General features: G+C 44.5%; 1 protein-coding gene across 1 annotated transcript; it reads right to left on the reverse strand.

The window, feature by feature from the left end:
• Positions 1 to 2000: 2000 nt before the first annotated feature.
• Positions 2001 to 25294, reverse strand: eef2l2 (eukaryotic translation elongation factor 2, like 2). The gene is made up of 15 exons (XM_083644155.1): positions 25120 to 25294; positions 22322 to 22536; positions 21670 to 21851; positions 19789 to 20000; positions 18113 to 18297; positions 17893 to 17998; positions 17683 to 17796; positions 16436 to 16574; positions 11579 to 11774; positions 7695 to 7953; positions 7142 to 7249; positions 4932 to 5285; positions 3200 to 3382; positions 2717 to 2849; positions 2001 to 2406 (listed from the first exon to the last, which is right to left on the reverse strand). Exons 1-15 carry the CDS (start codon positions 25120 to 25122, stop codon positions 2213 to 2215), a joined length of 2583 nt encoding a protein of 860 aa, XP_083500281.1. The 5' UTR covers positions 25123 to 25294; the 3' UTR covers positions 2001 to 2212.

The following is a 25294-nucleotide window of genomic DNA, read 5'->3' on the forward strand; positions in this document are numbered from 1 at the left end:
GAATTTAGAATGGGGATTTAACTTAAATGCATAAAATAAGGTCTGTGGATAACCAACGTTTATGAAACTGCAGCCTTTGTGTCAGCACAATAATCTTCTCAAACACGAATCACTGTTATGACTTCTGAAGAGTTTTCTAAAAATCACATTTAAAAAAACACATTTATGTTTGAAAAGTCATAAAACACATTTACGTTTGAAAAGTCATAAAAGTTGTCCTCGTTTGTGAAGATTGTCGTGCTGACACGAAGGCCGCCATTTTATAAACCTTTGCTAACCACAGACCTTATTTTATGCATGTAAGTGAAATCCCCATTCTAAAACCCCATTGACTTTTCCCTGTAGGATCCAGGAAGTCTGGGACTTCCGCCTTCCGACTATAAACATGTCATTCCTGTGGTAGTGGTACTCTATTGCCACCATGCCAACAAAGATTGTTGCCATGTTTTTATGACAGGAAAAGGGATTCATTTTTGACAAGTAAACTGAAATCAAGTTAGCAAGAGAAGTTTCTTCTTTGTCCAGTATTGGTGCACTATGGTGCGTCAACTTGAGATCACGCTGAAGCAAACTTTGACCACTGAACTGTTTGCATGTAAACACTAGCTACCAAACACAAACTGTTAGCATGCACTGTAGCTACCAAACACAAACTGTTAGCATGCACTGTAGCTACCAAACACAAACTGTTAGCATGCACTGTAGCTACCAAACAGAAACTGTTACTCCTCCTTTTGCATCCTGCTAAGTTAATGAAAAGAGAAAATTTGTCTAAGTTGGGGTAAGTTTAAATTAGGCCTGGCTATTCACTATTCACTATTATCATTTGTCTTTCAGTGGAATTATATTGTGGTGATATGAAGATATTTTAATATGGTTACACATTTCATAAAAATTGATAATCATGATATTGATCTCACCAGATTGCCCAGCCCTAGTTTAAATGAAACTTAAAGCATCGTAATGCTAAGGCCATGCTAACAGGATCTTTAATGGCACATTTCGACCACATACTGTAGTACTGCATAGTATCGCCTCGTCTACTCACTTTTGATAGTACCTGTTGGTTTTCCACCACAAATATTAGGCTACCCCCTCAATGTCCCCACCCCCACAACTGGTGGTCATAGGGACGCCACATGATACTGCCAGTGAAACTATCACAGCAGCTCTAATATTATACACGTACAATTAAAGCCCCTACATGGAACTTTGAATTGGTTATGATGAAATACTGGTGCACATCAGCAAATGAGACTATCAGCAAGAAGATTGACAGTTTCTATGTCGTTATTCCAGCGCGGTTCCGGACAACGGAGGAGCCGGACTCAGTCAAGCCCTGCCCGGCCGCCCGCCAAGGAAACGCCACGACTCAGCGCCCGGCATATAGCCATTTCTCTCAAAAACAAGTGAAAACGCTGTCTGTTGAGGCTAAGCAAGGACACCGCTTTTAGTTGAAGGCAGCAAAAGACTGCTGGGGGGGGGGGGGGGGGGGGGGGGGGGGGTTGGGGGGAACAGAGTTTGGGGAAATACAAGAGGGTAAGCTAAACTGGTAGCTAACTTTAGCATACGTGTGTGCAACATAATTCGCTCTAACCAATCAGTAGTCTGCGTTTCATGTCACCATTTGGTACCCGCTCGGCCCTGCTCAACCATGATGGAGGAGGTACTAAAAGAAGAATCGCCTCAGCCGGCTATTTGTGGAAAACCAAAAACTTGAGGCGAGTAGAGCCGATACCGGCATGAGTCCCATGAGTGAATATTTAAGTGAGTCTTCAAATGTAGATGATGATGTAGATCCACTGGATTCTGTATGTTTTGTTGTCTTCAATCTGGGCACCCGTCCCAGAGTCTTATCAGTCTAGTCTTCAGTCTCATAGACTGGGTGCCCAGATTCTGTTGTTTTGGACTTGATACGCTTCATACCTTGTTGACGTCGTAAACCTTTGATCAAAATCACTTGGACATTATTTCTCTTTTTCCACAATATAAACAAAGACTCAGACAAAAGTGCTCCATTTTATTTGCTGTTAGAATGACGATGGATGGCACATGAAGCTTAATTACAAAGTTGTCATTGTTTTCCCTGTATCTTTAAAAACTTCATAGCATTTGCAGTTGTGGTACCATGTGTAGGCATTTTGTTTTTATACTGTTTTTTTAATCTTTCATCGGTAAGTGATCAATTGCACTTGGAAGCAGTCCAGAAACATTACATTTTGTCTAGATAGTTATCCAGTGCTGGGATGCCCTCCTTGAGGCCTTTACGTTTGCGGGTCTCTGTGACCACCTGTGCTGGGCGACTGGTGTCTTCGTAGGGGTCCCCCGGCAGGATCTGCCAGTGGTCGAACACACACTGAGGGAAAGCCTGACCACCGGTGTTGGACCTCAAATCTGCTGTGAAACCTGTTGGTGAAAGAAAGTTCATAAAATAAAATAAATACAAAACTTGTATCGCTTTTGAAGCGTAAATGCTTCAGATTTTCAGAAAGTGGTCCTTGTTTGTTTAGATTATCTTGCTAAACACAAACACTTGACTGTTTCATAAACTACCTTATTTCATGCATGCAACTGACATTCCCATACAAAAATCCCATTGACTTTTCCCTCTAGGAACCCTGGCGCAGGGACTTCTGGGGTCAAGCCGACAAAAGGAAGTGATCCCTGCAGTACTCTTGATAGCCAGTGTGTTGAGAATGTGTTTTGTTGATCTTACCAAATGATTCATTGACAGGAAGAAAGGCCTTCACTATAAAGATGGGTGTTCCAGTCACTTGTAACTCTTCAAACACATGTCCTCTCTTCCTGTTCAGGACTCCGTAGATTCCTCCCACCACTTGTTCTGGACACTTTGAAAAGAACAGAATGAATGAATCATCAAAGCATTGAAAATGAAGCAGCCAGGTTCTTTTGGGCTGCAAAGGTGTGCTTGGACTGGAGTAGGTAGAACTGCTATGAAGATGATGTGTTCTAAGGGAGCCACTCATGGGAAACTATATTTCTCTATAAAAATTGGAGATAAAACTATATTCTTTAGGAATTAAAATTGGGTCACATCATTTTTTTGTTTTGTAAAAAGAAAGGGGGGGGGGGGCGGGGAAGGAAAGGAAATAAGTACACTTGGGCACTCAATGACTTGATGAACATAGGAGGTGTGTAGATGAACATAGGAGTGTAGATGAACAGAGGAGTGTAGTACCTGGATCTCCACCAAGTAGATGGGCTCCATAAGCCTGGGCTGGGCAGTGAGCATGGAGGCGTACAGGACCCGGCGGGCAGTGGGGATGATCTGTCCACCTCCTCTGTGGATGGCATCTGCATGGAGGGTGACGTCGTGGATGTCGAAACGAACGCCCCTCATGTTCTCCTCACACAGAGCTCCCTGCCAGCGGGAAGAGTCAACATGCATCATTTGACCGTTAACATGCTGAGAAAACTCTTCACTTACTCAAGTGCTTTTGGGTCGACGTGTCTGTCTGTGATGATGAGAAACAGGGAGTTTGAGCACAAACTGCTTTTAAAACTATTCATCACCTTCAGTACAACTCAAGTCAATAGTGAGAAGTCAGGTAAAGGTGACTGGTTTTCTCTGTGTGTTATATGGACAAACTTCACCTGTGTTTCAACTGGCATCCTATTCTAGAATAAGAATGCCAAGTGTCTGTGAGCAGAATTGTGTTCGACCACAGCTATGTCATTTTCGTGTGATCACGCTGAATCTTTCAGGAAGTGTAAAGAACACCCCCTGTGGGTGACATAATGGACACAGATTTTTGAATTAGGGAATAGACTACTTGCACAACTCCACTACTTCATGAAATGAGTAGGGCATCTTGGTTTCCTGTCCTACACTATTGGATGAACTGATTAATGTCAGGTGTGCCTGATCACTGTTGTTGTGACTGCAGCAGTCAGGCACACCTGACATGAATCAGTTCATCCAGTAGTGTAGGACAGGAAACCCACCTGACATGAATCAGTTCATCCAGTAGTGTAGGACAGGAAACCCACCTGACATGAATCAGTTCATCCAATAGTGTAGGACAGGAAACCCACCTGACATGAATCAGTTCATCCAGTAGTGTAGGACAGGAAACCCACCTGACATGAATCAGTTCATCCAGTAGTGTAGGACAGGAAACCCACCTGACATGAATCAGTTCATCCAGTAGTGTAGGACAGGAAACTCATTTCAGGAAGTAGTGGAGTTGTGCAAGTAGTCTATTAGGGCTGACTAAATGGGGGGGAAATTGGTAATTAGTGGCCAAAATTACTCAAGACAGGTTCAGCACCACGGAGAGCTCCATTCATTAGCTACTGATGGAAGACACCTGAGTGGAGGAGCCCACAGGTGATTGGAGTTTGAATCCGCCAGGGAAGTGGACTATGAAAAGCCTCTGGGGAGAGCGGAGAAACTGAGTGAGGCCTGATTACATGGCTACAGCTAATAAGGGTGAGTAGATTATGAGAGAATTTATATTTTTGGGTGAACTGTTCCTTTAAGATGCCTTGGCTTACTCTCGCAGGATACGCTATTTCACAGTATTTACACCCACCCCCCTCCCCACACACACACACACACCCCCCCCCCCCCCCACACACCCCCCACACACACCCGCCATTTTTTATTAAACACACTATGGGCCATCGGGGGAAAACAAAAGTGTTTTGCTCGGAAGAAAAACATTGCTTTATTGAACTGAAACTAACATGAGAATGTTTACACAAGGGTCCTACATTATGAAGTTATTTGTAGTGACGTGCGGCGCCGTGCAACATATCCACCACGCCCGGTAAGTGTACAGTACGAGAACTGTGGTCGATATTGCGTATATCTTAAAACGGTATATCGTGGGGCGCCCCCCAGTGGCTCCCCGTAAAGCGCATACCACAAAGATAGAACCTGGCTGACCAGGCTGCCTCCTCCTCACCTCCTTGGTGGCCCACTGGAAGCCGGCCACCACGCTGTCCTTGATCTCGTTCAGGTACTGGACCCCCTTGGAGACGTCAATGACCATGTTGGGTCCCGTCCCGTCGGGCCCGAAGCACCAGATCTTGCGAGCCTCGGACACGTCCCATTCGTACTTCTCAGTCAGGTAGCGAGCTCTGGCTTTCAGCTCCTGTCGGGCGCACACATCGCCTTTGTCCACGTCTTCGGCCAGGCCGTCTGGGAACGGCCGCGCTTTCATGAACAGCCGGTTGTGCTTGTTCGGGGACTTGGATAAGCAGATCTGGTTGGACTCTTCACTGACGGTTTCACGGTACGACACCACGGGGTCCGATTTCTGTCAAATGATACAAAGGGGGAGGTGCATGTATCAGAGATGCTCACAAGACTTTTTTTTTTTTTTTTGCACGTCCAAGTCAAATCTCAAGTCTTATGGATGAGCCTTCTATCATCTGCTGGATGCCATCGGGTCTGCTCAGAACACTGCTGTTAAAACCAGTGGTGGAAGATGGCCAGGATTTGCTCTGGGAACCCGACTCACGCAGGGTGGGGGTCCCCGGATGCGACACGGATGCCCACCCCCTGCCCCTATATGTTATTTCTGTATGCTTGAATGTTTTTTCTCATTGATTTTACTCGTTACCATTACAGCGACATAAAAATCTCTTTCAAAAGTTACTCAATTGCCGAGATCTATTGATTATTTCCCCTTGATTTGATTCCGAGCGCAGAGCAGTGGAGAGGACAGCATGAAAGGCGTTCATGCTGTCCTCTCCACTGCTCTGCTCTCCATGCACCAGATTGCTCTGGGGCTGCCGATCCACCTTATTTCTAGCTGCCATGATGGCTGATGGGTGCTTCTTCCGCTTCCGGTGTCATTTTTACACTGTTTTAACTTGACAAAAAAAAACGTCTAGGATTTTACAGCTCTACAGCCATGTCGTTCGGGTGCTGGGATAACTGTGGAAGAATTTTTGGATGACTCACTCATGGAATAAGTGAAATCGTTTCTAGGTAAAAAGTGGTCAACAACAAGGTCCCTGAGGGACGATTAGCTAGGTGGTGTGGTTTCCTTTCATTGTGTGAAATTGGGCTTTGCGTGCAAAGCTGCCTATAAATGCTCATGTGTGGTTATAATTAAACAGATTCATATCTTCACAGCGACTGAGAAGGTGTCCTATTTATTTCGACATATTATATAGTATATCATATAGAATTATCCACGACATAACGTAATGCATTGTGGGTAGTCGGCTACTGTGGCTAATGCTAGCGGCTAGCGTAATAGTTACTTTACATGGCAGTAAAACGCCACTGAATGACCAAATTGATTTCACTTTGAACCATTTCGAGTAACACTGTTTCCATACGGACCCCCAGCGTTGGTTAGTTGTTTATAACGTGACTATATTTATAACTTTTATAACGTACTCAAGTTTCCGGTTTATAATTCGGGTCTGCAGCCGAGTATAACAAAGGAAATGGCAAGCTGCAACAATAAGTCACGTTAAACCGGACCTTGTTCCCACAATTATTTTTTACAGTGGGGCATTCAAAAATAAGGTGGATTGGCTGTGTTGACTGCCGCCAGGCATGGTGCCTTCAGGTGCGGTCAGATTTATGAAAACACTTTAGAGAAACAGCGCTAAACATCTATAAGAATTTTTTTAGAAAACAAAACTTGGACCCAGAGGAAGAGGTGACGAGCGTTCCCACGCAATGATCGCTCTGGGAACCCCGTTCCCAACCGTTCAACACCATCTCCACCACTGGTTAAAAGTAAGGAATGTAGCCGACTGTTAGTACTGTATGATCTGTTAGTACTGTATGATCTGTTAGTACTGTATGATCTGTTAGTACTGTATGATCTGTTAGTACTGTATGATCTGTTAGTACTGTATGATCTGTTAGTACTGTATGATCTGTTAGTACTGTATGATCTGTTAGTACTGTATGATCTGTTAGTACTGTATGATCTGTTAGTACTGTATGATCTGTTAGTACTGTATGATCTGTTAGTACTGTATGATCTTCACTCCTTTGACTTGACCTGAAGGTATTCAGGTCAAGTCTTCATTCATTCGTGTACATTTAATGTAGCTGTGACTTGAGTTTTGTTGAGATCCTTCACAGCTTGTTTCTGTTCATTACCATCTGGATGAGATAAACACAAAGCTTTCAAAGGAGGTTGACCTTCAAAGGAACACCAGCATGGTCCTCCTCCAGATCCTTCAGGCAGATTTCCAGGTGCAGCTCTCCAGCTCCGGCCACAATGTGCTCCCCCGACTCTTCAATAATGCACTACTCAGGAGAAAGGAGACTCGGTTAGAGAAGATACCAAACACAAAACTCAACGTGCTTCTTCACAACACTAAGGTGACATGATGACACAAATGCTGAGAAAATCATTTTGAGACTTTGTGAGTCTTGAGGCACTGCTGGAATGTAATGTTACTTTATGTATTGCCAGCCTTTGAATCTCATTTTCTCAATGCTTTGTAAGGCAGAGATAGTCCTCACTTTAGATAGTCCTCACTTTAGATAGTCCTCACTTTAGCGTGACCCCATTGACCCCATACTGGTTTGTGTCTAACTTTCTGGAGCTAGTATGAGGAACAGCATGGATTGTGCTGAGAAAGAACTCTACCAATCAACATCATCATTGGTAAGTAGCAAAGTTCTAGGGTTCCAAAAATCAGAACTATCCATTTAAGCCCAACACAATTTCTCCCATCTCCATCGGTACCTGAACCATTGGGTCAGACTTGGCGAGGCGTTTGAGCCCCTCCACCAGCTTGGGCAGGTCAGCGGGGTTCTTGGCCTCCACAGCCACTCTGACTACAGGGCTGACGCTGAACTTCATCACCCTCATGTTGTGGGCGTGTTCGAAGGTGCTGATGGTCCCAGTCTTCACCAGGAACTGATCCACTCCGACCAGCCCCACGATGTTCCCACACGGCACGTCCTCGATGGGCTCTGTGTACCGGCCCATCATCAGGATGGTTCTGTGGGGCGCACACAAGATAGTGGAGACAGACAAAGTTGTACATTTATAAACACAATCAGATAATATGGCCATCAGAGGGTGTGTTGCGTCACGTCAAAGTCCTTTGTATAGTGGTCAGTAAATAGTCAAAGAAACGGCCAAATAAGTTTACTTATGCAAAACTCCCTTCAGTCATAACGTAGTCAGCCAGAGACGGCGCTACACGGAGCAAGGAGGGGGGGCTATAGCCCCCTCACAAATCTGCCAAGCCCCAGTTAAGCCCCCCTCAAGCATTTTGGTTTCTTTTTTATTTTTAAATAAACAAATGTGTAAAGTTAATAATCAGCCCTTCTTGATTGATTGAACTTAATTGATAATTGATAAACAAAGATACGTATACAACTGCCCAGCAAGAATACATACATACATTTTAAAAAATCGCCAAGGTTGAGAACACAAGAGAACACAATAACACCTAACCAATCATCACTCTTCATGCCTAAACCTAACCAATCATCACTCCTCATGCCTAAACCTAACCAGTCATCAAAGCATGCTCGTTTTCGTTGAATCCCAATGAAGTATGATTGAATGTGGCAGCTCTTAATTTTCTGACCACTAGAGGACAGGGCTGGACAATATATCGATTTTATATTGATATTGTGATATGAGACCAGATACAGTATCATCTTAGATTTTGGATATCGTGATATGGCATAAGTGTCTTTTCCTGGTTTTAAAGGCTGCATTACAGTCAAGTGATGTGATTTTCTGAACTTACCAGACTGTTCTAGCTGTTCTATTCAGGGATTTCCACTAGGCTAGTAGTGCAGACACAGTCCCGCTCGGTCTTGACTGCTCCAGCTCAAATGTATTCCCTCATTCCACATTGTCTTTTATGTCCTTGTGTCTTTATTTTAAATGCGGCCATTTTGGCCAGTCTTGCTCGAAAAAGAGACCATTGTTCTCAAGTGACGACCTGCTGAAATAGAGGTTAAATCAAATAAATGATATAGGGCTGGGGCACGTGACGTAAGCATGGGTGAGCAGCGCTTGGCAGCCCAATGCATTGTGGTCCAGTACGACAATCGCGGCTAGGCTAGTAGTAAACACCGCGACACAAACACACATCAGTGCATAATATTAGCTTGCTTCATAAGCTTCTTCCTTCTCCCCCCACAGTCAAAAGGCTGCTACTATTTTGCTGAAACGGTCAAGAGATCAGCTAAACGTTAGCTTGCCTCGTTTTCTTATGTGGAGAGGCAGCCACACCAAACTCCATTCATCTGGCATCTAAACGTGGCCCTGCCTATCTGCATATCTGTCTATCTGTCTTATCAGTAAATTAAATACTGCCAGAACATAATTTACAAAGCTTATGAATCGTTAGCCGCCACGCTCCAATTCTGCATACTGTACATATTATGTGTGTGCCGAATTAGAGACATGCTTTACAAGTATTCATAAAATGTTCATGTTTCCATAAAAAGTCTCAACTTGTATGTTTAAACCGTAAGTCGCCGACTTCAAAAGCCTCGACGCGAGACTCATTCATTCTTCATTCTGAGTCTTGAAGGAGCTCCCCGATATGGAGTTACAGGCTCCGCTAAACTGGCCCTACGCTACATAAACGTTAGTAATCACAATAAAACAGTATACCTCCTGCACAATGTTGTTATCTGAGGTTTTGCATAATCAGTATTCCCAAATACATGCCAGGCGGACAGCGGCTCTAAGGTCACATAAGGGACATGAGTGACATTACTGAAGACGGATCAATGACTATTTTCGATGTATCTTGCTAATCTATGTAATATATCATCATGTCATGGTGTCTTTGGGTCTTAATCTATGTAATATATCATCATGTCATGGTGTCTTTGGGTCTAATCTATGTAATATATCATCATGTCATGGTGTCTTAATCTATGTAATATATCATCATGTCATGGTGTCTTAATCTATGTAATATATCATCATGTCATGGTGTCTTTGGGTCTAATCTATGTAATATATCATCATGTCATGGTGTCTTTGGGTCTAATCTATGTAATATATCATCATGTCATGGTGTCTTTGGGTCATTTATGAATGATATCTATGTAATATATCATCATGTCATGGTGTCTTTGGGTCATTTATGAATGATATCTATGTAATATATCATCATGTCATGGTGTCTTTGGGTCTAATCTATGTAATATATCATCATGTCATGGTGTCTTTGGGTCTAATCTATGTAATATATCATCATGTCATGGTGTCTTTGGGTCATTTATGAATGATATCTATGTAATATATCATCATGTCATGGTGTCTTTGGGTCATTTATGAATGATATCTATGTAATATATCATCATGTCATGGTGTCTTTGGGTCTAATCTATGTAATATATCATCATGTCATGGTGTCTTTGGGTCATTTATGAATGATATCTATGTAATATATCATCATGTCATGGTGTCTTTGGGTCTAATCTATGTAATATATCATCATGTCATGGTGTCTTTGGGTCATTTATGAATGATATCTATGTAATATATCATCATGTCATGGTGTCTTTGGGTCTAATCTATGTAATATATCATCATGTCATGGTGTCTTTGGGTCATTTATGAATGATATCTATGTAATATATCATCATGTCATGGTGTCTTTGGGTCTAATCTATGTAATATATCATCATGTCATGGTGTCTTTGGGTCTAATCTATGTAATATATCATCATGTCATGGTGTCTCTATGTAATATATCATCATGTCATGGTGTCTCTATGTAATATATCATCATGTCATGGTGTCTCTATGTAATATATCATCATGTCATGGTGTCTTTGGGTCTAATCTATGTAATATATCATCATGTCATGGTGTCTCTATGTAATATATCATCATGTCATGGTGTCTCTATGTAATATATCATCATGTCATGGTGTCTCTATGTAATATATCATCATGTCATGGTGTCTTTGGGTCTAATCTATGTAATATATCATCATGTCATGGTGTCTTTGGGTCTAATCTATGTAATATATCATCATGTCATGGTGTCTCTATGTAATATATCATCATGTCATGGTGTCTCTATGTAATATATCATCATGTCATGGTGTCTCTATGTAATATATCATCATGTCATGGTGTCTTTGGGTCTAATCTATGTAATATATCATCATGTCATGGTGTCTTAATCTATGTAATATATCATCATGTCATGGTGTCTCTATGTAATATATCATCATGTCATGGTGTCTCTATGTAATATATCATCATGTCATGGTGTCTTAATCTATGTAATATATCATCATGTCATGTTGTCTCTATATAATATATCATCATGTCATGGTGTCTTAATCTATGTAATATATATTATATATAATATATCATCATGTCATGGTGTCTTTGGGTCATTTATGAATGTAATATATCATCATGTCATGGTGTCTTTGGGTCATTTATGAATGATTTCTCCCCCCCCCCCCCCATCATGTTTTTTTGTACTGCCATTTTACATTGAAGTAACCGGCGAGTGGCACAGAGTGTACAGGAGCGGATCGTATTTACCCACAATGCCGTGCGTTGCTCGCCCAGGCGTGACGTAGTTGCCCCAGCTCTATAGGAGATGGATTTGAACTTTGACAAACCTTTGAATGGGTTTCAGGTACAAGTCCTCCTTCTTGCCAGGAGTGTAGTTGGGGCCCATAATACGCACTTTCTGACCTGTGGCCACAATACCAGAGAAGACCCGGCCGAAGGCGTAGAAGCGGCCCTTGTCACTGGTAGGCACCATCTTGGAGATGTACATCATCAGTGGAGCTTTGGGATCACAGTTCTTCACCCCTATGATGACAGTATACCATGTGTCAGAGGCTATAGAGCAGAGACATCATGTGACTGTGATGACAGTATACACACTGTGTGTCAGAGGCTATAGAGCAGAGACATCATGTGACTGTGATGACAGTATACACACGGTGTGTCAGAGGCTATAGAGCAGAGACATTATGTGACTGTGATGACAGTATACACACTGTGTGTCAGAGGCTATAGAGCAGAGATATTATGTGACTGTGATGACAGTATACACACAGTGTGTCAGAGGCTATAGAGCAGAGACATCATGTGACTGTGATGACAGTATACACACGGTGTGTCAGAGGCTATAGAGCAGAGACATCATGTGACTGTGATGACAGTATACACACGGTGTGTCAGAGGCTATAGAGCAGAGACATTATGTGACTGTGATGACAGTATACACACGGTGTGTCAGAGGCTATAGAGCAGAGACATCATGTGACTGTGATGACAGTATACACACTGTGTGTCAGAGGCTATAGAGCAGAGACATTATGTGACTGTGATGACAGTATACACACGGTGTGTCAGAGGCTATAGAGCAGAGACATCATGTGACTGTGATGACAGTATACACACTGTGTGTCAGAGGCTATAGAGCAGAGACATCATGTGACTGTGATGACAGTATACACACGGTGTGTCAGAGGCTATAGAGCAGAGACATTATGTGACTGTGATGACAGTATACACACGGTGTGTCAGAGGCTATAGAGCAGAGACATCATGTGACTGTGATGACAGTATACACACTGTGTGTCAGAGGCTATAGAGCAGAGACATCATGTGACTGTGATGACAGTATACACACGGTGTGTCAGAGGCTATAGAGCAGAGACATTATGTGACTGTGATGACAGTATACCATGTGTCAGAGGCTATAGAGCAGAGACATCATGTGACTGTGATGACAGTATACACACTGTGTGTCAGAGGCTATAGAGCAGAGACATCATGTGACTGTGATGACAGTATACACACGGTGTGTCAGAGGCTATAGAGCAGAGACATCATGTGACTGTGATGACAGTATACACACGGTGTGTCAGAGGCTATAGAGCAGAGACATTATGTGACTGTGATGACAGTATACACACGGTGTGTCAGAGGCTATAGAGCAGAGACATCATGTGACTGTGATGACAGTATACACACTGTGTGTCAGAGGCTATAGAGCAGAGACATCATGTGACTGTGATGACAGTATACACACGGTGTGTCAGAGGCTATAGAGCAGAGACATTATGTGACTGTGATGACAGTATACACACTGTGTGTCAGAGGCTATAGAGCAGAGACATCATGTGACTGTGATGACAGTATACACACTGTGTGTCAGAGGCTATAGAGCAGAGACATCATGTGACTGTGATGACAGTATACACACGGTGTGTCAGAGGCTATAGAGCAGAGACATTATGTGACTGTGATGACAGTATACACACGGTGTGTCAGAGGCTATAGAGCAGAGACATCATGTGACTGTGATGACAGTATACACACTGTGTGTCAGAGGCTATAGAGCAGAGACATCATGTGACTGTGATGACAGTATACACACGGTGTGTCAGAGGCTATAGAGCAGAGACATTATGTGACTGTGATGACAGTATACACACTGTGTGTCAGAGGCTATAGAGCAGAGACATCATGTGACTGTGATGACAGTATACACACTGTGTGTCAGAGGCTATAGAGCAGAGACATCATGTGACTGTGATGACAGTATACACACTGTGTGTCAGAGGCTATAGAGCAGAGACATCATGTGACTGTGATGACAGTATACACACGGTGTGTCAGAGGCTATAGAGCAGAGATATTATGTGACTGTGATGACAGTATACACACGGTGTGTCAGAGGCTATAGAGCAGAGACAATATGTGACTGTGATGACAGTATACACACGGTGTGTCAGAGGCTATAGAGCAGAGACATTATGTGACTGTGATGACAGTATACACACGGTGTGTCAGAGGCTATAGAGCAGAGACATCATGTGACTGTGATGACAGTATACACACGGTGTGTCAGAGGCTATAGAGCAGAGACATTATGTGACTGTGATGACAGTATACACACGGTGTGTCAGAGGCTATAGAGCAGAGACATCATGTGACTGTGATGACAGTATACACACTGTGTGTCAGAGGCTATAGAGCAGAGACATCATGTGACTGTGATGACAGTATACACACTGTGTTTCAGAGGCTATAGAGCAGAGACATCATGTGACTGTGATGACAGTATACACACGGTGTGTTAGAGGCTATAGAGCAGAGACATCATGTGACTGTGATGACAGTATACACACGGTGTGTCAGAGGCTATAGAGCAGAGACATCATGTGACTGTGATGACAGTATACACACGGTGTGTCAGAGGCTATAGAGCAGAGACATCATGTGACTGTGATGACAGTATACACACTGTGTGTCAGAGGCTATAGAGCAGAGACATCATGTGACTGTGATGACAGTATACACACGGTGTGTCAGAGGCTATAGAGCAGAGACATCATGTGACTGTGATGACAGTATACACACGGTGTGTCAGAGGCTATAGAGCAGAGACATCATGTGACTGTGATGACAGTATACACACGGTGTGTCAGAGACTATAGAGCAGAGACATCATGTGACTGTGATGACAGTATACACACGGTGTGTCAGAGGCTATAGAGCAGAGACATCATGTGACTGTGATGACAGTATACACACTGTGTGTCAGAGGCTATAGAGCAGAGACATCATGTGACTGTGATGACAGTATACACACGGTGTGTTAGAGGCTATAGAGTAGAGACATCATGTGACTGTGATGACAGTATACACACGGTGTGTTAGAGGCTATAGAGCAGAGACATCATGTGACTGTGATGACAGTATACACACGGTGTGTTAGAGGCTATAGAGTAGAGACATCATGTAACTGTGATGACAGTATACACACTGTGTGTCAGAGGCTATAGAGCAGAGACATCATGTGACTGTGATGAGTGTAGAGCAGAGACATTATGTGACTGTGATGACAGTATACACACTGTGTGTCAGAGGCTATAGAGCAGAGACATCATGTGACTGTGATGACAGTATACACACAGTGTGTCAGAGGCTATAGAGCAGAGACATCATGTGACTGTGATGACAGTATACACACTGTGTGTCAGAGGCTATAGAGCAGAGACATTATGTGACTGTGATGACAGTATACACACTGTGTGTCAGAGGCTATAGAGCAGAGACATCATGTGACTGTGATGACAGTATACACACGGTGTGTTAGAGGCTATAGAGCAGAGACATCATGTGACTGTGATGACAGTATACACACGGTGTGTCAGAGGCTATAGAGTAGAGCCATCATGTGACTGTGATGACAGTATACACACGGTGTGTCAGAGGCTATAGAGCAGAGACATCATGTGACTGTGATGACAGTATACACACTGTGTGTCAGAGGCTATAGAGCAGAGACATTATGTGACTGTGATGACAGTATACACACTGTGTGTCAGAGGCTATAGAGCAGAGACATTATGTGACTGTGATGACAGTATACACACTGTGTGTCAGAGGCTATAGAGCAGAGACATCATGTGACTGTGATGACAGTATACACACGGTGTGTTAGAGGCTATAGAGCAGAGACATCATGTGACTGTGATGACAGTATACACACGGTGTGTCAGAGGCTATAGAGTAGAGCCATCATGTGACTGTGATGACAGTATACACACGGTGTGTCAGAGGCTATAGAGCAGAGACATCATGTGACTGTGATGACAGTATACACACTGTGTGTCAGAGGCTATAGAGCAGAGACATTATGTGACTGTGATGACAGTATACACACTGTGTGTCAGAGGCTATAGAGCAGAGACATTATGTGACTGTGATGACAGTATACACACTGTGTGTCAGAGGCTATAGAGCAGAGACATCATGTGACTGTGATGACAGTATACACACGGTGTGTCAGAGGCTATAGAGCAGAGACATCATGTGACTGTGATGACAGTATACACACTGTGTGTCAGAGGCTATAGAGCAGAGACATCATGTGACTGTGATGACAGTATACACACAGTGTGTCAGAGGCTATAGAGCAGAGACATCATGTGACTGTGATGACAGTATACACACTGTGTGTCAGAGGCTGAGATACTACGTTACTGCATGATGCAGATCTCTCTCTGGGTCTGGGACACTTTCCCTCAGAGGGCTGGTTATGGGAGGGAACCGTTCACTTGACCAGTGATGGCTTCAGTCCTCTCCAATCAGTAACGACTTTGCGATCAGACGACACAGGAGGCGCAGCCCATTTTTCGAACCGCTCTCTCATCGGTGCTACGACCTGTCACTCATTCATTTTCAACCCGCCTTCAAAACCAGCAGTGGCTGTGAACTGGCACAGACTCACTTATGTAGTATGCGGAGCGCAGCGATTCAATGTAATATTCGAGTGTGGGGAGAGACGACCCCTGTAGTACCTTCACGTACCCCCACGCATCCCATTTTGGGAGCCCCCGCAGTAAAGGATTGTGACACTGATATACTGTATGCTCAACAGTCACACAATAAATGGAACACAGAAGTTCACCAGGTGGCCAGGAGGTGGCCAAATAAGATGAGAAACGCACCCATAGCGGCCTCGTCGTCCATCGGACCTTCATACAGCAGCTCACAGCGGTACCTCTGAGCGGTCACTGGAGACGGCAGGTGGATGGTGATCATCTGGAGAAGAGCCTCCCCTGCTGGCAGCCAGCGGCGCATCACTGCCTGCAGGGGGCGACAGCAACATCAAAACTGGCTGAGATGACTGAGGTGTGTTGCAAGGCTATTTGCATGTTGTTGTTGTTGTTGTTGCACTGCACAAGCAAATAGGCTCCTTCATGGCCAACAGCTTCAGCTATAATCCATCATGGCTGCTGTTCTTGCACCCAAAGCCACTTTATAATTGGGGTGCTCTTGGTTTGATTATTATGAGGCAGGCAGACAGACAGACAGACAGGCAGGCAGGCAGGCAGGCAGGCAGGCAGACAGACAGACAGACAGACAGACAGACAGACAGACAATACCGGCATTATAGTTAGGATGTCACTTCCAGGGGAGGAGAACTCAAATACAAAGTAGCCTAACATTTTGTAAGCATAAACAAAGGTCAAATAAAAGGGGATTTCCTAACGTATATTGGAGTGATGTTCAGCCAAGACAATACTTTTATAAGCCCGAAAGAAGGAGTTTGTAGTCAGTTGACTGCAAACTGCTTTAGCTGTCCTGTGAGATGGTTTAGTGATGTGAGATAACAGAAGAATGTACCTGTATGAGAACCAAACAAATCATGGAATTTATCAGCAGTATTGGACAGACAATTACTACTGCATTATTGATTTGCTCATTTTAGGGAAACTAGGCTCGTCCGCCAGGGGTTGCTAGCTCGGCCGCTGGGTGGCCTCGCCTGCCCTGCAGCTCGCCGAGCTGGCCCTGCAGCTCGCATACGCAGCTTGGCCGCTGCGCGGCCTCGCCCACCCTGCAGCTCGACTGCTGTGCGGGCTCACATGCTCTTATGACATCATTGATGATGTCCCAATGCCTATGACATCATCATGATGTCCACTCTTCCCTGCACAAACCTTTCCTGAATTTGGGCCTGAATATTGTGATGATGAGGGATATCAGGTGGTGGCGGGCAGCTTTACATTTTAGGGTTGCTTAATTAAGTTATTAGCCAAATTCAATCAATTCCAAAACTGTCAGTTTGAAACAGGACAAGACGATCACGAGTTTGTGTTCAGTATTAGAGTTTTAGTTTTAGTTTTAGTTCTGTTAGGTCTTTAGTATTAAATTGTCACATCTTATTTGTTATCTCATAATGACGTCTCGATACCTTCAGAAGTTGTTTCCCTTCCTTTTCTTTGTCTTCAGCATCAAGCTTCACATCCAGTTTCTGAATCAACTTATCCGTCTCTTCCTTCTTGAAGTTCATGATGGCATCAAAAACCTTGTGAGATACAGGAGCAAACTGTTAGCTCTACATGCATCTGTGTACGTACCAACATTTAAAAGGAGTACCACAATCGTTTTTTTCTAAACCAACCTTGAAGATGGGGTCCAACACAAGCTGGCAGAATGTTCTTGGAAGCTTCTTGCCATCTGCAGTTATAGCTGTCTTGCTGAATTTGCCAGCTTCTGGATCAAAGTACCTAAGAAAGAACATGATTCCTGAATCAGTCTCCTCCAGTATTCAAACACATATCAAGGTGACCAAGAAGCATGGTGGAAATGCTATGTATGTCACAGTGTGAACACACACTCACTTGTCTCCCCACAGTTTCTTCATCATCTCCTCCACCTTCCTCGCGCGCTCGTCAGGCGACTGCACGGCCTTCTTCTCAGCCTTCGCTGCAAACTTGGCCACGTACATTTCAGCAAACTGCTTGAGAGTGAAAGCCCAGCCGTGCAGCCCTGAACCGAAGCCCACTGTGCCCACCACCGGGTCCACCTAGAGGCACACAGAGGAAGTGGTGTTATAGGTGTGGTGGGGTCCACCTACAGGCACACAGAGGAAGTGGTGTTATAGGTGTGGTGGGGTCCACCTAGAGGCACACAGAGGAAGTGCTGTTATAGGTGTGGTGGGGTCCACCTATAGGCACACAGAGGAAGTGGCTGTTATAGGTGTGGTGGGGTCCACCTAGAGGCACACAGAGGAAGTGCTCTTATAGGTGTGGTGGGGTCCACCTACAGGCACACAGAGGAAGTGCTGTTATAGGTGTGGTGGGGTCCACCTACAGGCCCACAGAGGAAGTGGTGTTATAGGTGTGGTGGGGTCCACCTATAGGCACACAGAGGTAGTGGCTGTTATAGGTGTGGTGGGGTCCACCTACAGGCACACAGAGGTACTGCTGTTATAGGTGTGGTGGGGTCCACCTACAGGCACACAGAGGTAGTGGCTGTTATAGGTGTGGTGGGGTCCACCTACAGGCACACAGAGGAAGTGGCTGTTATAGGTGTGGTGGGGTCCACCTACAGGCACACAGAGGAAGTGGTGTTATAGGTGTGGTGGGGTCCACCTAGAGGCACACAGAGGAAGTGCTGTCATAGGTGTGGTGGGGTCCACCTACAGGCCCACAGAGGAAGTGCTGTTATAGGTGTGGTGGGGTCCACCTATAGGCACACAGAGGAAGTGGTGTTATAGGTGTGGTGGGGTCCACCTATAGGCACACAGAGGAAGTGGTGTTATAGGTGTGGTGGGGTCCACCTATAGGCACACAGAGGAAGTGGTGTTATAGGTGTGGTGGGGTCCACCTATAGGCACACAGAGGAAGTGGTGTTATAGGTGTGGTGGGGTCCACCTATAGGCACACAGAGGAAGTGCTGTTATAGGTGTGCTGGGGTCCACCTACAGGCACACAGAGGAAGTGCTGTTATAGGTGTGGTGGGGTCCACCTATAGGCACACAGAGGAAGTGCTGTTATAGGTGTGGTGGGGTCCACCTATAGGCACACAGAGGTAGTGGCTGTTATAGGTGTGGTGGGGTCCACCTATAGGCACACAGAGGAAGTGGTGTTATAGGTGTGGTGGGGTCCACCTACAGGCACACAGAGGAAGTGGTGTTATAGGTGTGGTGGGGTCCACCTACAGGCACACAGAGGAAGTGCTGTTATAGGTGTGGTGGGGTCCACCTACAGGCACACAGAGGAAGTGCTGTTATAGGTGTGGTGTTATATAGGCTACTAAGTTGATCAGTGCATTATGCATTAATCTTGAAGTTAAATTCAATACCTTTTAAGACCTTTTCAATCTATTTGACGACCTCAGCACTTTGGTCACATCAGCAATCGGGGTGTCAGTCACAAGTTTCATCATGGTACAATCTCAGATACTACAATAACATACTTGGCCCAATAAAGCTGATTCTATTCTATGTTCTGTAGAATAGACATAACGTAGCTTAGTTGCTACAGTAGATTGCACTCCCTATGGCTCCACTGACCATGATGTTACCCATGGGTCCATGCTCCCCCTCTCCATAGGTGGAGATGATGACATTGACGCTCTCCACGATGCGCTGGAAGGTCTGGAAGAGCTCGTCGGGCTTCAGCTGCAGCTCCAGCAGAGCCCGGTCCATTTTGTTCATCATCAGAACAGGCTTGATGCGCTCAGCGATGGCCTGTCTGAGGACAGTCTCAGTCTGGACACACACGCCTACACACACACGCACGCACGCACACACGCACGCACACACGCACGCGCACGCACACGCACACACACACACGCAGAGGGAAACAACACTGCTTTAACACAGCTTTCACTTTCAACATGTTGATGTGTGATCATGTTTAGGGGGATTGATATATTTTTGAGATATCAGACAGACAGACTATGCAGCAATATGGTTTCCAATTTGAACTTGCAATTCAGTGTGGTTAGTAGCATCATATTTAGCTGTCATTTCACATAAAAGAGAGTGAAGCACCATAACATGAGGCCTTAAAATCTCTCTCTCTCTCTCTCTCTATCTATCTATCTATCTATCTATCTATCTAAAAGGGGCAAGTGGGCAATCAGTCTGTTCTTTTTCTCCTACTGATGATGTCATAGTGATGTCATAAGAGCAAAATCATCTTATGACTTAACTGATGATGTCATAGGCACTGATGATGTCAAAGGCATTGTGACATCATCAGTGATGTCATAAATCATCTTTATATAAGTGAGTGACATCACTGACTGAGGGGAGGCGAGGCCACGCAGCAGCCAAGCTGCATGCGAGACCGCGCAGTGGGCAAGCTGCGTATGCGTGCTGCAGAGCGGGCGAGCTTGTGCAGCGCGCGAGATGCCTAGTAGTTGAAATTTCAGTTAGTGTTCTAGATTTTGTTTCTTTAAACCTCTAGAACAGTAGCCTACTTAGACTTCAGACTAGTCTACAGATTCATTGAATTTACGTTCACATGCAATTGCATGTGAACGTAAATTCACATGCTTGTTTCAAGCTATATAGCCTACCTGCATGAACAGTTTTTGTTTTGAATTGACTGTTTTTAAGAATATAGGATGATACACTCAGTAGGCCTATTAGTATCAGATGTACTTAGATAGCCATGTACTTAGCCACTCATGAAGTGCCTCCCCATGTATTTCTGTCACATTTTGAATTAATGTTGTTTCTACATGTCAATACTACTATAATATACTAATAATATATATATATATATTTTTTTCACTTGAGGAAAGATACACCACGCCTCCACTGTTAGAAAGCATCGGTCTGTGAAGTTTAATGCATTCCCAAAGTTATTTTGTGTAAAAAAAGAAAATAAAACTCTTTTTACACTCCATTTACACTCCATTTCCCAGAATACATCACAACACCCCAAATAAGGAGGTGTGTGCTACATATGGGAGAGAGAGAGAGAGAGAGAGAGAGAGAGAGAGAGAGAGAGAGAGAGAGAGAGAGAGAGAGAGAGAGAGAGAGAGAGCAATAGTTAGTAGTAAGTGCCGCAGGAATGAGTCGGAAGTAGCAAATGGCCGCCATGTTGGTTCATAAGGGATAAAGGCTGTGCGATTTTAGATTGGGGATTTCGACGCATGAAATAGGGTCTGTGGTTAAGAAAGGTTTATGGGAGTGTAAATGTATGTTCAGCAAGATAATCTTCACAAACGAGGAGCACTTTTATCACTTTTGAAGCGTAAATGCGTTTTTTTTTAACACGATTTTCAGAAAACGCTTCAAAAGATGGATCGCTGTCTGTCTCATGTTTGCTCACGGTGAGAATGGCTTGTGGGCAGTTAATAAGTTAATAAGTAATAATAAGTCAGTAATAAGTATGTAATAAGTAATAAGTAAGCCCCGGTGCTCTGTAGTCTTTCCTACCTGAGACACAGTCTACAACTACAAGAGCTCCGTCAGTGACCCGCAGAGCTGCAGTCACCTCGGAGGAGAAGTCCACGTGACCCGGAGAGTCGATCAGGTTGATGAGGAAGCCGGCGCCGTCTTTGCACTGCTTGATGAAGGCCAAGTCGTTCTCTTTGAGCTCATAGTACAGAGAGATGGCTCTACAAGAGCAACACAGAACAGCCTCCAGTGAGTCAGTGACAAGTCATCCAAGTCATCATGTCTCAAGTCAAGTGACGACTCTTTACTGCTAAGTCCAGGTCAAGTCTCAAGTCTTATTTTTTTGTCAAGTCAAGTCGCAAGTCATCCACTCGAGTTCAAGTCACCAAGTCTCAAGTTCATTCTTATTCATTTTCCCTACAGAGAAATCGCTATGTAGCCGCGGGGGCAAGGCTGACGTCATTCAACTTACACGGTCTATGACAGCCTAAAAAACATGAATAGATCTAAAACACACACAACAATCTGGAATGCAACTTGATAAGGTCAAGGTGCAAAGTAAATCGCTTCAATCTATTTGCATTGTAGCATTATAAAAACATATTTAAGTGTACGCAATTTCAAGACATTTTCTTCCATCACAATATGAGCATAGGAAGTGTGTAACAGTTGACCTTATCCTGCTACTTACGTGGATTTGATGGTGATGCACCTCTCCTGCTCGTCTTTGCGGGTGTCTGTGAACCGGGTTTCTCCTGCTCGCGCCCCGGCAATGATTCCCGCTTTACACACCAGAGAGTCTGTCAGCGTGGACTTGCCATGGTCCACGTGAGCAATCACTGACATGTTCCTGATGTTGGACTTCTTGTCCATGATCTCCCGGATCTGGTCAACTGTAAAGTTCACCTGAGAGGCGGAAAGACATTTCCCAATCGACACGATCAGTGATACGATCAGTGATATGATCAGTGATATAGTGTTCAATAAAAAGCAGCACAAACTATGACCTCAGGTTGGTGGACGTCATAAGCCTGATATCAGACTGAATTGTCAACTTGTGACACATTTCCTTCTTCAGTCTGACATGGCCTCCATTCCAACCGATTTCCATGGGGGAATCCCCCAGGGGAATCCCCCAGGGGAATCCCATTTTTCCTAACCAATCACAGAGACCAACAACGTATTCGCCTGAATGGAAAACAGTGGGGGGAACGGGGGGAAATCTCCCCTTAGAATAAATGTTTTCAAAGCAGAGGGCTGTTTGGGTTTCAAAGTGAGTGGTACTTTTAATCCATTTAAGCAGCTATCGCGGTCGCCATTGTTGTTAGGTCCGACGCGCTTGACAAAGGCGTTAGTCCCGCCCGTTGCACTGTTTTTTTACACTGATTGGCTAATCGCTAGTCCCCCTCGCCTCTGCGTTAGTCCCGCCCGTTGCACTGTTTTTTTACGCTGATTGGCTAATCGCTAGTCCCCCTCGCCTCTGCGCTCATTGGACAAGTCATTTTTTCATCTTAGGAAATCCTTGTTGCATGTCACGATGCCAGACCACAAGCAGCCAATACATGGATAGGGCGGATTCGAAGGTCTGGCCCCGCCCAGGCAATGGTCATCATAAAGCTGATGTTCAAAAGAGCCAGGCAATGGTCATTTATTGTTTATTTGTTTATTGTGTTCATGTGCATCCATGACAAAATCTGTGTGTTGCTGGACTCCTCGTGCAGTGTATCAGGCTAGCCACGCTGATCAGAGATGAGCTGACTGTGGGGAGATACAGTAACTGCAGCCATGCCCATTTTGTGTTATACTGCCACCTATAGTGGGCACCCCAGCTATGAGTGTGTGAGTGAGCAGATTTGTGTTCGGCCACAGCTACGCCATTTCATGTGCGATCGGGCTGAATCTTTCAGGAAGTGTAAAGAGCACCCCTGCGGGTGACCTAAAGGAGCCAGATTCTTGAATATGGTAATTAGGGCTGATTAAATGGACAAAATGGCTAATTAGTGGCCAAAATGCCTGAACGGAGTTTCAATCAGCCAGTGAAGTGACTATGAAAACCCTCTGGGGAGAGAGAGAGGAGAGGCTGCATGCCAACTCATGACCAAAACAGTCATACCTTCTGTCATTGTGTTACTTATGAATTGTAATTTGTATTAGTGAAAATAAATGATCCCCTTTTTGCTGGGGACCCCATACGCTGCTAGCCGGGCGCTCATACTGAGTGTTAACTCATATAAAAGTAGATAAAATCCACTTTTATATCGTTGATATAAAAAAAATCCTTGATGCAATACCATTCAGGAAGTGTAGGGCTAGCCTACTAACAACTATAATGCAACAAAATCTGACCAAATGCGGGGGTGTATCATGACATCAATGTGTTCTCAAATTCAATCAATAAACAATTCCGATGGCAAAATGTGACTAGTAGAGTTTAGAATAGCAGCTATGCTTGGCAGCCATGTTGTCCACGTCTCACTCTCTCCACATAGAGCAGCACTGGTGTCATTCTAGGTCAACTGCTGTAATTTACCGCAGTGCAGAAACGCGCAGGGTGCATGGGGGGTGGGGGGGTACCTAACCGGGGGGTACCTGACTGACAGTATAGCAGCTTTATAGTTTCAGTTAATAGCTCAAAGAAACTAAAGCAGTTAGATCTGCACGCTCCGGCAGCCTGTTCAAGAGAGCTGCAGGCAGAGAGAGGCTTTAGGCCCAATCTTCAGATATGAAACTTTTATATGGCGATCTCAGGACAGTGGGCGGGGCGGTGCATGCTATTTATAACGTAAGATTATTCCAATATGCCCCCGGAGGGGATGGTAACATCGACAGCCAAACAAAACCAGCCCACCTAAATACAGCTGCATTATGAAGCACGTACACCGCGTTTATTCTCCGTTTTCATATCTTGTTTGCGCGTTATTTGCTGTTTCACTTGAAAAGTGAAAACATGGGTAACATATAGCCTACACCAGTCTGCGTGTTTTGGTTTCAGATATGGTCCGGTCGCACTTTATTTGACAGTAGGCTAGCTACACTGATAGCCCCTAAGAGATAACACGCCTTATATTCATGATGATGATCAAGATCTTCTTGGTTTCTAATTGAGAGTAGGCCTATAATTTGGTAGGGTAGGCTATATTTCGGCTTTAATACAGCATTATAATTAGCCTACGGCAAAATGTGTGTGTGGTGTCTATGACTATGTTGTGTTTGTTTAGGCTACTGTTTATAGCCTAAATAATAGTATTTGTAGTTTGTGTCTAATTTGTAGTAGGCCTATGCTAGGCTACGGCTTGTAGGCCTACGTCTTGTGTAGGCTACTGTCAAATAAAGGGACGGATAAGCCCGCTGCGGAGTTAAAGAAGAGTCAGAGTCACACCATCCAACAGAAAGCATGACAGTATGGGACGGAGAAGGACGCTGTGAAACACAAACACACGGACATGTCATGAGTCGACTATAGGCTAATAAAATGTGGTAGCTACAGACCATGTTGTCGGTTGGCTCGGGGTTCACCAGACAGTGAGTGCAGCAGCTCCGACCAGCACGGATCACACCGACAGAAGAGCGATGCTGACGCACGGTGCGCTTATGAGCGCGATGCGGCTGGTCAGCTGGTGCTGCTGCTGCTGGTCATATGCGCCACAACACTGTGTGATGCATA

This window comes from Poromitra crassiceps, assembly GCF_964638095.1.
Source record: "Poromitra crassiceps genome assembly, chromosome: 10".
NCBI classification, from domain to species: Eukaryota; Metazoa; Chordata; class Actinopteri; order Beryciformes; family Melamphaidae; genus Poromitra; species Poromitra crassiceps.

Bases quoted from the DNA above. Each gene is read 5' to 3' on its own strand.
- eef2l2 (XM_083644155.1), bottom strand. The intron at 11,775-16,435 runs GTGCGTTTCTCA...CTGTCATCATAG, and splicing joins GGACGACGAGGCCGCTATGG to GGGTGAAGAACTGTGATCCC. The intron at 3,383-4,931 runs GTGAGGAGGAGG...TCCCGCTGGCAG, and splicing joins TCCAGTGGGCCACCAAGGAG to GGAGCTCTGTGTGAGGAGAA.